At 36.7% G+C, this 13,759-nt stretch overlaps 1 protein-coding gene across 1 annotated transcript in view; it reads left to right on the top strand.

Moving 5' to 3' along the window:
* Positions 1-13,759, top strand: part of LOC134532274 (adenylate cyclase type 6) — a 183,370-nt gene that overhangs the window by 146,388 nt on the left and 23,223 nt on the right. Inside the window, exons 14-19 of the mRNA XM_063368693.1 lie at positions 549-649; positions 3,522-3,681; positions 7,358-7,455; positions 9,079-9,163; positions 10,543-10,659; positions 13,283-13,405. Coding sequence (XP_063224763.1) covers positions 549-649; positions 3,522-3,681; positions 7,358-7,455; positions 9,079-9,163; positions 10,543-10,659; positions 13,283-13,405 — 684 coding nt within the window. The remainder of the gene's footprint in view (positions 1-548; positions 650-3,521; positions 3,682-7,357; positions 7,456-9,078; positions 9,164-10,542; positions 10,660-13,282; positions 13,406-13,759) is intronic.

The raw sequence follows: 13,759 nt of genomic DNA, 5'->3' as shown, positions 1-13,759 counted from the left end.
ATTTCGCAGATTCGTCTGGCTTCAGAGTAGAATTTAAGGTAGTAGGTGTGTTTAACCCATGTTTGCTTTCCCGTTGGTTGATTTATTAGCGAGAGCATGTTTATCCTCGTTAATTGGCACTACCTGATTCGCTTACTTCTCTCCTAGCTGGGCGTCGTTGGATCACGGTCATAGAGGGGCGGGCCAATCATGAACACAGTGCGAGTGTGTGAAGGTTTGCATTCTAACTTGCGACTAAATGAATGCGCAAAATTTCCGTGTCTCTATTTATGAATCTCGAAATCAATCAGAAAGAGTTTTGGCCACGGTAAGAGTAGAAGAGGGTTGGATGGGATTTTAAATGGTTTAATAAAAATATAAACCTCTGATTTTAAAATTTACTTGTACACACTTTCTTAAATGGTAACATAACATTTTTTTTCACATAATGGTTATAAAAATATTACAACTTAACTTTAAAATAAGTTTCATTTCTAATTTTATGAGTAGTTTGGCTGTGGTAGGCCCCTTAAATGTTTATTGAAATTGGTATTTCTCTCCTGTTTCAGGGTACACAAGTGAAAAGGCCAAACAACTACTCCATGAACGGGAGCGTGTCGAAAGAGCTGCGGATGATGGGACACGGGTCCCAGCATGGTAAAACATCGAAGTGAGTCACTTGTGGCTCAGAGTGTGTGTTCTTTCCATGAGATGGCCATGGTGTTTTAACGATGGAAATTCAAATTCGTATTCATCAACCATCGTCAGTCAAGCATGGGCAACTAGAGATTTCAAATTTTTTTAATGAGTTGAAAATGAGACAAGTGAACTAACTATAAGCAGAATGCAACCACTACAAAAGAAATATTAAAAAAAAAAAGTTTTTTTATGTTGCTTTGAAGTACGTTTTTAAAATAATTAAAGTAGACTAGCATGTATATGTGTTGTTAAAATGTGACTTTAAAACTATCATAAAAAGCTTAAAAAATGTTTTTTATCCAGTCTTATTTTTGAAAAAAAAGATTTTTTTTATTTCTAAATATTTTTATGTCAGTATCAAAATTTAAAAAAAAAACATATATTCACAAAAGTTTAACAGTTATTGATTAATCCATTTCATATCGCAGGAGGGAAACCCTTTTTAAAAAAATAATTATATGTATGCTAGCTGTTTTGCTAATTCCAGATTTTTATAAAGAAATATTTAGAAAATGGGACTAAAGATACTAATCACGAATTAGTAATTCTAGCTCTGAATAAACAGCAACCGAACCTTTCATTTATGACTGTGACAGTCATGCAAAGAGGTTTTTAAATTTTTAGCATGATAGTCTTGTACTATGGGGTATTAGGGCTCTAAAATCTTCTAGATCAGCTCAGCCCAACAGGATTCCCAATTTCATTCTAAATGGTTATTCTCATGTACTAGCTCCTCTTTTAACACATATGCACAATTCTAATCTGAAATCTCAAATTTTTCCTTGAAAATGGAAAATTGTGGAAATAATTCTTATTCACAAAAAAAAAATTGGTTCTAAATCATCTATTTCAAATTACAGACCTATTTCTTTACTTAATGGTTTTTCAAAATTTTTGAACAAATTATATTTATATTCTTAATCCTGACTAAGTTATACGACTCGTTATGTCTTGGGCACCACCACATGTATTTCTGAGCATGTGGACCCGGCTACTCCTGCCTCAGGGCCGTGACATCACCAATGTGTACTGAGAATTATACCCCCGATTTCCCATAAAACGCACAACACTAAGTCCATTCTAAGTGGTGGACAAGCTATTTATATATTAAGGGGCCCGCCTACCTGGTCACATACACGGTGTGCAGAGCTTCAGGAATAACAACGCAATTTCAAAACTACTCAAGATATCAGAGTGGGGTATGTTTACGAAAAGCATTTAAGAGTTCGCTGAGGCCCGAAAAGTACTTTTAATTTTGGATCATGTTTTTAAACTGTATTTCTAGAAGAGTTAAAATGGCTGAAACGCATGTTTTCAGAGTAATTTTTAGGTGTAACACAAGTGGTACAGATTCTTGAAAGCACTTAAGGGACTGCATTACACCTTTATCTTCATTTCCCCGTAATATAAAAATACGGTCACCACACAAATTTCACAGTTATCAATTGACGACGAGAAGACTGCGCGCCAGTTCAGATCCTTGAGCTTAGAGGCGATACCGCGCTAGAAGCACCAGCGAGCGTCGTGCTTATCATCACGCCTCACGTACACACATACACCCCTGACGAGGCGGGCCCCTTAAGTGGTAAATTAATTAGGCTCTTGAAGGCAGCCTACATGCCTCTGTCTGCTCGAGGTTCTTCCTTCACATTATCTTTCACAGTTAAGAAACCGGTGGCACGAATTAGTTTAAGAGTTGGTCCAAGGCACCACGTGTGCCAGACAGAAATAAATGTTTGTAGAGCATGGCGAATAAAATATTAATTATGTAAAACAGTCTACTACTCAAGGTAAGCCTTGAAGTTATGTGAAAGAGATTTATATAATTTAAGATAACAGAGAATTACAAAGTTGAAAGACGGAGGTTGAGCTGAGCTCCTTGGGAGCAGCGTCGGCAGACTGTCTCCTCCCAGCGCGCTCTAGAGGCAGGTCACCTGCCTGTTTCCGGCCGATGACTGTTAAAAACGTTTGGAAAAGCGTGCCACCGGGAAAAGTAATGAATACACACAAACCTTACTTACATTTAGCCCAGTGGCAGCAAGAATAATATTGAAAAGTAAACTATTCAAAACAAACTAAAATATTAATTAAGGCCAGCTTCGGGACTGTTCGGCATTTTTGGGGTCTCAAAATATTTATTACAATATAATTAATGTGGTCACTCCATCCGCTAAAACATAAAACGATAGGAAACAAAATAAGCTACATTTCAATTTATTTGCTTAATTTACGGAAATGAAGCACTGATATTACTGCGCCCTCTAGAGGTAGTTTGTGGCGCGCTATTCAAACTCTCATACACATACACGTGCACACTAACGGCACGCAGTTTAGAACAGAGGGTGATGGTTGGAGGAGAAGGGGTTTGCAGCGGCAGGCCACATCAGACTTAAGGGAGGGCGTAGCCCTGAGTGACATCATACTAATCAGTAGAGACCGGAAAAATTCGCGGATTGAATGACCTCTATGATAGCCTCCACAATCCTGTGTTTGCTCTGCCAAATGCCACCTGTTCATTGGCTGCTGGCTTGTGAGTCTGTGAGTCGTCTCGGCTGAGTAGCCTATGATTCGATACTTACATTTTCGAGGGTCTCTTATTGGCCCACAGTCCTCCAGATTAAAAGTGAACCAATGGCAGAAGCAGCACAAAGGCATAATTAGTTGAATGTTAGCATATCACGAAATGAATCCGCGAATTTTTCCGGTCTCTACTAATCAGGCATTGTCGTGGTCTCAAACATGCTGAATTAAAGACCTTTCACTGTTTGGTGATGTGAGGTGTGACTGACCCATCCCTAAAGAGAACGCGAGTGAGCTAGGGTGCAGGTAACGCTTGGGTGCAGGCTGGGGTTCGGCGAGAGCACGGATCCGGAGAAAGACCCAGAGGACGAGGTGAACGAGTACCTGATGCGGGCCATCGACGCCCGCAGCATCGACCGGCTGCGCTCCGAGCACTGCAAGCGCTTCCTGCTCACCTTCCGTCGGCCCGAGGTCGAGGACAAGGTGGGCGGCCGAGTCTTCGAGAGGGAGGGGCAGGAAGGGGGCAGAATCCCCTGGGCCCGAGCTCCAAGTGGACCCGGTCGAGCTTCATGATTGCTAATACAATTCATAGTCATGCGATACTCAGATTACATTTACAGTTAAGGCCACTGTAACATTAATGGGATTTTGATGTTTAACATCTTAGCACTCTGCACACGGAATTTGGTAGTAGGAGTAGTTTTGAGAACAAAATGTAAATGTGTAACTAGAGTTGTTCCGATACCGATACTTAGTATCGGTATCGGCCGATACTTAACATTTTTTTTTTGTACTTGTATCGGGCATGGTATCGGGCCGATACATTAGTATCGGGTTACAAAAAATACAAACGGCCTTTTAAGCATTATCAATACATTATCAGCAATATTTTTCAAAGAAATAAAACGGCAGCTGTGTTTGCTTACTAATAGACCATTGCCGGCAGTGAATACCTCATGCTATCGTTATCTTATCTTTATAGCCTGCCTGCCTGTCTGGCGCTCGCGCTGCACAACACAGCAGTAATAACAAACAAAAACGACTACTACGACACACCAACGATAATATCACCAGGTACGGCAATGCTGACTCATACAAGTTTCGACATGTCGCATCTGCACGGAGACCACTGTGGTAAAATCGTGTCTCGGGGTGGTAAGGATAAAAGTAGTTTCACGACATCAAATCTAACCAAGCATTTGAAACAGGATGAGAAGGAAGCGCGGAGACAGTCAGTTACAAATAAATTGAAAAGGCTGTTCAAGATTGCTACATAATAGCTTACAATATACTATCCAATTTGAAATTAATAAAAAAAGATGTGCTCATGCGCATTAAGGTATTTCACATTTTCTCAACAATAAAATAAATAAAATAATGTAGCTTAGGCAGACACTCAAGCTGTAAGAATTCCAGTCCTTGCATTTCTACATGTTTCCCCCCATCAGCTGTATAAGTTAATCTCCGTTGCTATGCGTCAGGTGCCGGAAATGTTGTGAGGAAGGAAGGGTGAGTATAGTTCATTTGCGGTAAAATAAATAATTTTACGGCCCTGCTAAATTTTTCCATTCAAGACATTTCAAAGATTCTGTGATTTCCCAGCATAAATACTGCTGTGTGACTAAAAAACAAAGTGTATCATAGTGACTTATACAGAATTTACTGACGGTAAATGGCTGTCGCGTGAGCCTTAAAAATATTAATTTTACAGGGAATGGACTATACAGTCTGGCTTTTGTCACACGCAGTGTGGAAGCTTGGGAGGAGGGCAAGTGTGTGTTGACGTGTTGACGTCTCTTGAAGGGGGGAAATTTAGGAATGTGAGTTGGATTGGGAGGGAGGGAGAGAGAGAGACAGGATGGTCTGTTTTTCTGGGAGGGTTGAGCCTTGAAGAATGTCAGCAGGGGAGGGAGAGGTAAGCCATATGACGTCATGCTGCCGCCAGACTGACCGGACGAGCTTAGCGCGCACCACTACATCGAAGAAGCAATCGCCGCCGCATTTTTACTTTTAGCACAAATACCGAGGCTGTAATAAGTAGCATTGTACTTGTTTTGATAATTCTTGACGATTTGGTACTGTTTGAAAGGAAAATAAATCATTATTAAAGTTTTTTACATTATTTTTGACAGACTCGATTTTAAGGCCCCCCCCCCCCCCCCTCCCCCGTGTTTTGAGATAAAAATTTTGGGAAAAAATATATTCGAGTAAATACGGTATTTCAATTATTACTTTGTTATTTTTAATAGTGTAGTAAAAATAAAAGTATTTTTTAAATTTTCATTGATTTTTATATTTTTTTTACATCACTGCACAACAGTATTGGCATGTAAAAATATAAAATAATAAAAAAAAACACTGGTATCGGGGTATCGGAATGGTATCGGGGTATCGGTATCGGTATCGGAAAATATGGTATCGGAACAACTCTATGTGTAACCATGGTGCTGCCTGCCATCTGTAGCAGATGGCGTGAACCAAAGTTCACAAAGCCAAAGGGAAACTTTATAGTATTAACTGTTTAATGAATTTTAACAAGATTGGCAGTATTTTATTAAAATTCCTTGTAGAATATTAGGTCCAAAGCCAGGGTGTGGTATTATTTTTAAGTTTTTTTTTTCTTTAAAAAGAGCCATTTCATTCAATTGTTTAAAATTAATGTCTGCAAATGGAACAATTCAATAGTCGACTTAGCTACTCCGGCAGCAAATTCTATTATTGGTTGCAAAAACTACGTGTGATTCGTGTCAAGAAATATATCTAAAAATACTAATTGTGTATATTTATCATGCTTGCATTATTTTCAATGATTAATCTTCAAATTTTGTGTCAGAATTTTGTATTACCAGTGTATTTTCAATATGAGAACACATTAATTTTTTAATTTTTTATTTTCAAAATTATGGATATTGGAAAGTTGAACATTATATAATAGTTTGGAAAACAAAAAAAATTATTTGTTCTCTCATTGATCCAGGGTCGACAGTTGTCTGCAGGGAAAAATCACGTGCAAGTGTTTTACATGGGGACACGCAAGTTAGAAGAGAAACTTCACACTTCAACAATCCACTTCATCAATAAAACAAAATATTCAATAATTCAACAAAATGATAATACGAAACTAAAATGAACACAATAACATCTTGACTACCCAATGTGCAGCTGGTGAGACAGTTTGATTGTGATTGTCACACAAGGAGTGGGGGTTAGCAGGACAAGTGTGTCAGCTCTGTAGTGTTGCTTCATTATTTCTAAATATTTTTATGTTGGTATCAAAAAACAGATATTCACAAAAGTTTAATAGTTATTCGTTAATCCATTTCATATCGCAGGAAGGAAACCATTTTTAAAAAAAGAATATTATGTTTGCTAACTATTTTGCTAATTCCATATTTTTATGAAGAAATATTTAGAAAATGGGACTCAAGAAACTAATCACGAATTAGTAATCCTAGCTCTGGAAAAACAACAACCGAACCTTTAGTTTGTGACTGCAACACAGTCATGCAAAGAGGCCTATTGGACTATTTGCATTGTTTGATACTTTGAAAAAAAAATACAAGCAATTTCTAACCTACACATAATTAGTGTCGGATCCATGTTCCTTGAATTCCTTGGAGCAGTAATTTTTATTTTTATGGTAAATCAGTCTTTTCTTAAAGGATACGTGACAGATTCATAAATATGATGGGCATTTAAACATAAACAGGGATTTTGTTAATTCGACTCAAGTATTGAGGTGAGTGGTGCAGCAGAGGCGGCAGAATGGAGAAGAATGATAAAGTGGAAAATCAAAGCCATAAATAGCGTCCGGTGACCAGCGTTGATGAAGACAATATTCAGGCCAAGCATGAGCTTGTGGAAGGAGGCATTAGGAAGAGAAAGATTTAAAGACAATGCTGCGGTCAAGCAGTCCCTGCTTAATTAGCTACTGGGCCAACCATCTTATTTTTTTTGTTACCTGATGGAGAAAATGAAACCATGTAGAAAAATTAGGCTTTTCATTTGTATTTTCATAAATCACCAATAAATCTGTATAAAAAAGTTCCGGTTTATATTTGAATGACCCTCGTATGTTGGTATGAAAAATGAAATATGTATAAATTGTTTGTTCTTATTTGTCTTGTGTGGAAATTAAAATGTATTTAATTTCTTCTAGTACTCAAAGGAGCGAGATCGGATGTTGTCCACGTACTTCTTCTGTTCCTTCTTCATCTTCATGTCCATAGTCGTCGTGGAGCTGATCATCTTCCCGCAGTAAGTTGGCTGACATGATTCTGTGCTATAAAACTGGGACAACATTGTATGGGACTATATTGGGCAGATTATCAAGGTTTTTTCCTTTATAAATGACTAATACTTTACTATACTGGTAAAAAAAAGACATGCACATCAAACATCAGGTTAATGCACTGATGTTGCCCGGGGTAGTGTTCCATAGAGCCTTATTTGTTACAACCCCTCCTCACCCGTATCCTGGCATTTGAACGCCCCACCAGCGACATGCTGTATGTGTGTGCGCACGCACAAAAAACAGCCGCAAGAGGGCACAATCAAGCCAGTGATGTAGAATAATTAATAATGTAAGCTTTTACTGTCAAGATTAGGTAATCATAATGGACCCGGACTGTCGATGGCCATCTAAGATTTCATAAATGTAATTCATAATTGTTTTACATAAATTGTTAAAGAGTTTGAGGTATGGATTAATCTAATTGTAATTTTTGGAGACTTCTTGTGTGTTTAATTTACGCACATCAACAGCAAGACTCGGATTCGCCTAACGGTAATTATTACTGTTTTGACGCGATTGAGAGCTGATTGCGGCCATGTCTCCCCAGTCACTTCGCATCGCCACTCTACACTCCGGGTTCTTCATGGTTTGTGCTCACTGACCGTGGTAATTCTGTTTCATAATTAATTTCCAATCATTTTCTAATATCCTCGAAGCCTACCTTAGGTATGTAGAGTGTATTGTAATTAATTACGTTTGTATCCGCTCTGCGGACTGTGTCATTTACACATACCTCTAGTCCGGCCACAAGGTGGCCCAGACTATCCGTAAGAAGGTCGTGCCGCAAGGCCTTTCACAGTTCAACTTTTTATATCCATACTCAGTGTACGGAAGATATGTACAGGACACTGCATAATAAATAACCGTGAGAAATACGCAACATGAAGTGTAAGATGTGCGCTACTATTTTATTCATTTAATATATGTATGCATGTTTCTGATAATATGTGTACAACATTCATAAAAATAATTCCAAAATTTTTAATTTTTCACAATGAAATTTGTCAAAATATAAAACTGTGAACTTTATTGATGCTAATTGTTAAGTAAGTTGGTAATAAATCAATTTTCTGTTTAGGTAATCAATATGTACCACTGATTTTATTATTATCCTAAAATTATATTCTGTTTGTTCGTTGAGCCTGTCTTTTTGCAGTATGTGTGTTAGACCACCAGGCCACAGTCCTCCTCATACCTGAGAGATGGTTAACTGTTCATTGACTGCCGCCTGTGTAAAAAGCCACATAAGATTTGCACAACCGATTACCATTGGTCCAAGGTCTCGTGGAACATTTTACATCATTCATGGATGTAAGAGTTAACTACGATCCAGTCACACAATTTGTGGAAATGAGTTTGGTGTTTGAACACACCCCCAAAATACATAGGTTCACTTATTTTCATTGCCCTTCCTATGAATGTGATACACATACTGGGTGAGTTAACCATTTATTTATATGTAAATAATTGTAAAAACTGCATAAGTAGTTCAAGTGAGTGTTTTAGTCACAGTTAAAAAATTTTTGTAGAAGATATTTATCATGAATAATGTAAAAGTAAGATTTATACTCTGTTTATTGTTTCAGTTCCATTTTGATGTATGCAGTTTTGGTTATCGGAACAGTTTTCAGTATACTGGTCAATGTAATTATATTTGCTGAAGGCAGTCAGGTATGATATAGTGCAGTAACTTCCTGTGAAATAATATGTATTTATTTGCCAATGCTGTGTAATATTATGCTTTTGAAATTCATCACTCCCTATTATTTAACTTTTATTTTGTATTAGCCAGGTCATGAAACTGAATCATGCAAAACTTTTCACTAATTTCTAATTATTATTATTTTTTTTAAAAATTTAACATAAAGAATTTTGACAAATATTATTTATATCAACGGACCTGTCAGTTTGACTTCTAATTCACTGCGAAATTTTCTCGATGTTGTATCTTACGTTTAATTTCTTTTATCAATTCTTTTAGGTTTGAAGACAGTTATGGTTTTAATTTGTTCTTTGAATAGCTGAAAGGTTTTGCTAAGTGGTTTCCTTTTTTTTTTTTTTTTTTTTTTTTTACAATATTGAATTGCAACCAGATTCATGAAATTAATTGATAATTACTAAGCACCAAATAATACAAATATTGTCAATAGTATGTAATGAAAGATAAAAATAATATTTCCAATGCCAATAAATTATTATTTTTTTAACTTTTTTTTTAACTTTAATGATATTGTGTTATATGTACTTCAGCTTTTTACTGGCAAGCAATTAAAGATGTGAAGTTCATTATGTCAGTAACATTTGATGTATTTACTTATTTCATTTTCTGAATCTAGCATGGAATACATATTGATGGCTTAGAAGTGTATTAGATTTGCATATATTTATGTTTTTAGCTTCTATGTTTAACCTTTACACATATCTGTACATCAAGACATAAGACACTCGTAACCAAAACTAAGAATTTCAGGTGAGCAGTTAATAACTTTTTCACCCCAATTCTTCCGTTGATACATATAACTCAACTATGAATCATTTACAGCATTAAGTATTTTGTACTCTATGATTTTTAGTTGAATTTTTTTTAAATTCAATGGTTATTAATTTATTTCTAAAAAAGGACATTATGTTTTGGGCCTCTCCATATTTTATATTTAAAACTTGAGACTTTGTGTTGTATATCAGTAGAATGAGTGCAACACAATGGTTTCAATCATTTGGAAAAGTGTATTTCAGCAAGAAAGTGTACACGGTATTTTATGCTTTCGAGGTACCTAATAATATTTATCTACCACCAATTATTTTTTTAATTTGTCTATTGTCTTTGTTATTCAATTAATTTATTAAAAAAATTTGAAATTCAGAAATATTAAATATCTAAATATTAAGTACCTTTCTGTCAAAGCTTACAGGGGAAAAGGGGGAAAATGTCCAGGCCAAATTTTTTTCACCTCTCCCCTGGATCCTTGCCTCTTGAAGTCCCAATGGAGGGACAGCTTCCGTGGACCACGGGTGTGGGACTTGCCTAATACCGCTCGTCCTTTGTCCAGGCAGTGTTGGCACCATTGAAGGCTGCGTCGGCGAAGGTGTACGCGAACCGGGCAGTGGCTCAGGCGCTGGCGACCAGCATGCTGTTTGTCGCGTACGTCGTCGCGGTGTTCCCGATGGTGAGTCGCCTCCCTCGGGAGGCCGTGTTGGCTGCCCTTAGGCTTCTGAGAATATATTAATTTTTTTAGAATCAAAGTTCAAATCAAATATCAAATTATTTACAAATGTTTAATATAAATAATTATACAGGGAAATTATTTCTTCTGCACCTTACATTTTGAGTAAAATAAGACATTACCTAACAGATTTAAATAACTTTTTAATGTGAACTGTGCACCCATAAAGATATAATCAGATGTGTCAGTTAGATGTAAAAAAAAAATTTCATTGCCCAATATCAGCTATCATATGAGGTATAAAGAAGATGCTTACTCTTGTGAAGTATGATTACGATGACAAATTATAGAATGGGTTGTGGCTGGGAATTGGTATTTCAGTGAGTTTACTGACTGGTTTGACTTCCCTGACCTTGTCTTTCAGAACTGCTGAAAAATAATTTATGTAATTGGATTAGAGCAAACTTGATCGTAACTTCAAAAACATGATTTTGTTTAGGCATTGATCAAGTTTAAAAAACTTAATTGAAAACTTTAAAACTTGTGCACGTGATTATCGTGTTTTGGTGAGGGCTTGAACTCAGCTCGTACCGGAATAACACTATACGGTCCGAGCCAGCCTACTTGGCAGTTATCTCAGCTTGCTGCACGCTCGCTGGTCCTTGGAACGGCTCATATCATCCTAGTGAACACTTGTGACTGCTTGGCTGTGTGGTGCATACATATACATAATTATAAAAAGGGGGTTGTCTGTAAAGTCGGTTTACGGACGATAACTTTACGTGATAACGTCATAAGAAAACATTGATGAAAAATTGCATACTTTTTAATTTTCAAATATTATTTACAGTTATTGCAAATTTAATTTAAATAATTTGTTTAAATATTATACCGAACAATTAGTTAAAAAGCCCGCCTTAACCTGTTTGATATTATAGAAGATTTTCTCGCACGGTGGTTGACTGGTTCTTGCACGCTTGGCTCAGGCGGAACGTCACAATGAGTCATGCTTTTTCATGCGTGCAGCCGTCGTTCATCGATTTATAAGATGTTATCACGTCAAAAAATGTACTTTTTAATTTTTTTTATTCATAAGCTTTTATGTGAAATACAGTGAAATCTTATTACAGCGTACTAGGAAAAAACCCACATTTTAGTACTTAATAATGAAAGAACTTAATACAGAACTGTTACTAAATGTAAAACATCTTGTTGGGACCTGAAAATATATACTTTAAAGTGAGAAATCCTGTATAGACAGGCACTTTATAATGAGGTTTCACTGTATTGATTACGTTGTATTTAAAAGTTATTGTTAAATGCGATGTTCAAAATATTATTTACTTTTCATCATATTTGTAACTTGAATTTATTATTCTTATTTGAGAACATGATGGAATTTGAATTGAAATGGTTTTAATTAAAATATTTTTGTTACACTGACACGTGCAAAGCAATAATTTTGTTTTTGCTAAATATTTATAATAGTAGTTATTGTTGTATTAGACATAGTTAATTTTAATCAAGTAGCCTATATGTTATTATTTTGCAGAAATCCAAATTAACTTCAATTAAAAAATTTGAAACCATTTTTAGAAGAGTCTAAGGGTAGGTACTTCGAAATTTAGACTTATTAACAGTGACAACTTATTAAAAGAGAAATTATGTGTCTTTATAGGTCAGGTACTAAAATTTCAAATTGGTACTTATGCCGAAAATTTTCTTAAGTAGAATTATCTTTAGATTATTTTACTGTATTTGAAGCTGTACTGAAAAATCAGAATCTCAGGTTGGATGTATCCCGATATCCCTAGCAACATCCTGCCCATACATGGCACGCAATATAATCAGTGTGTCCATATTCTGGAAAGTCAGGGAAAATCAGGGAAAAGTCAGGGATGTTGGATTTTGTCAGGGAAAGTCAAGGAATTTACTTTTAATCCTGGTATAATTAATGGAAATACCCCATTAATTGTAATTTAAGGGGGAAATGTTATGCTTCAGTCTGCATTTACCTAGTCTGTGAAAGTTTTTTTTTTTTCCATATTATGATAGTGTTTACATGCAGACACACTATAAAATGGCATCTGCAAGGTTCTTTTTGAACTAGGCCAGCCTTGGTGATGGTGGGTCTGGGTTTCATGTAGGTATTTGTTTCAGAAAAATGTGAAATAGGTAGATTAATTTTTAAAAAATATTCAAGAAAGTTTGTAATTTTTATCATGGAAAGTCAGGAAAATGTCAGGGCAACTGTAAGGACATGTATATTTAACACGATTGTTAAAACACTCACTAGACTGCAATAATTTATACCTGTGCTAGTGATAGTTTCCTTGTAATTGGCGCCGCCTGCAGGAGAAGCCATTGCTCTAGTTGGCCAGGCCATTCTGGACGTGTTTACTTTCACACTAGATGGTTATGATTGGTGTGCTGACAGGAGACATGTGCCTGAAATAAACCCAGCCAACCACGATACACAAACAATGCTACACAGTTTTAACACGCAGTTGGTCTGGAAATATTATCGCGAAAAGTACAAGGCCCCACTGATTTGCATGGACACCCTGACAACTGTCGCGAGGCGGCAGTTGGTCCGCCGTCTTGTGACAGTGTGCAACGTTGTCAGTTCTTAGTGGCGCGCAGGGCGTGCAACGCGACTGGGCTGGAAGGCAACGGCAGCACGACGGGCGTGGAGGACCTGCCGGCCAGCAAAGCGACGTGCGACGAAGACATGTTGCGCTACACTGACGTGAGTTGGCGTTTGTGCATGCTCCGTCTCTGTTCAGTGTTCGCAGGGGAGTGATCGTTCTCGGACCATGCATTGCAATCCCAGTATGTACTCTTAATGGCATGGCTCAAACTCAATTTTGTGAGCACCGTGTTGGTACCCAAGTGCTTCGGACACCACCTTAATCTTGGAGCTCCTTTTGCATAATCTTTTGCATAATCTTTGCATAGTCTTGTTGCATATTCATGTGATATAAAACACTTTGACACATATGAAAAAACTGTCTCATGATATATGCATCTTGTAATATTGTACTCATTTTCTTCACTTGTCCTAAAAACAAATATTTTTTTTTTATGTTCGCAAATTTTAATT

This window comes from Bacillus rossius, chromosome 5 (genome assembly GCF_032445375.1).
Source record: "Bacillus rossius redtenbacheri isolate Brsri chromosome 5, Brsri_v3, whole genome shotgun sequence".
Taxonomy (NCBI): Eukaryota; Metazoa; Arthropoda; class Insecta; order Phasmatodea; family Bacillidae; genus Bacillus; species Bacillus rossius.
This window is presented reverse-complemented; position numbering and strand designations above follow the sequence as displayed.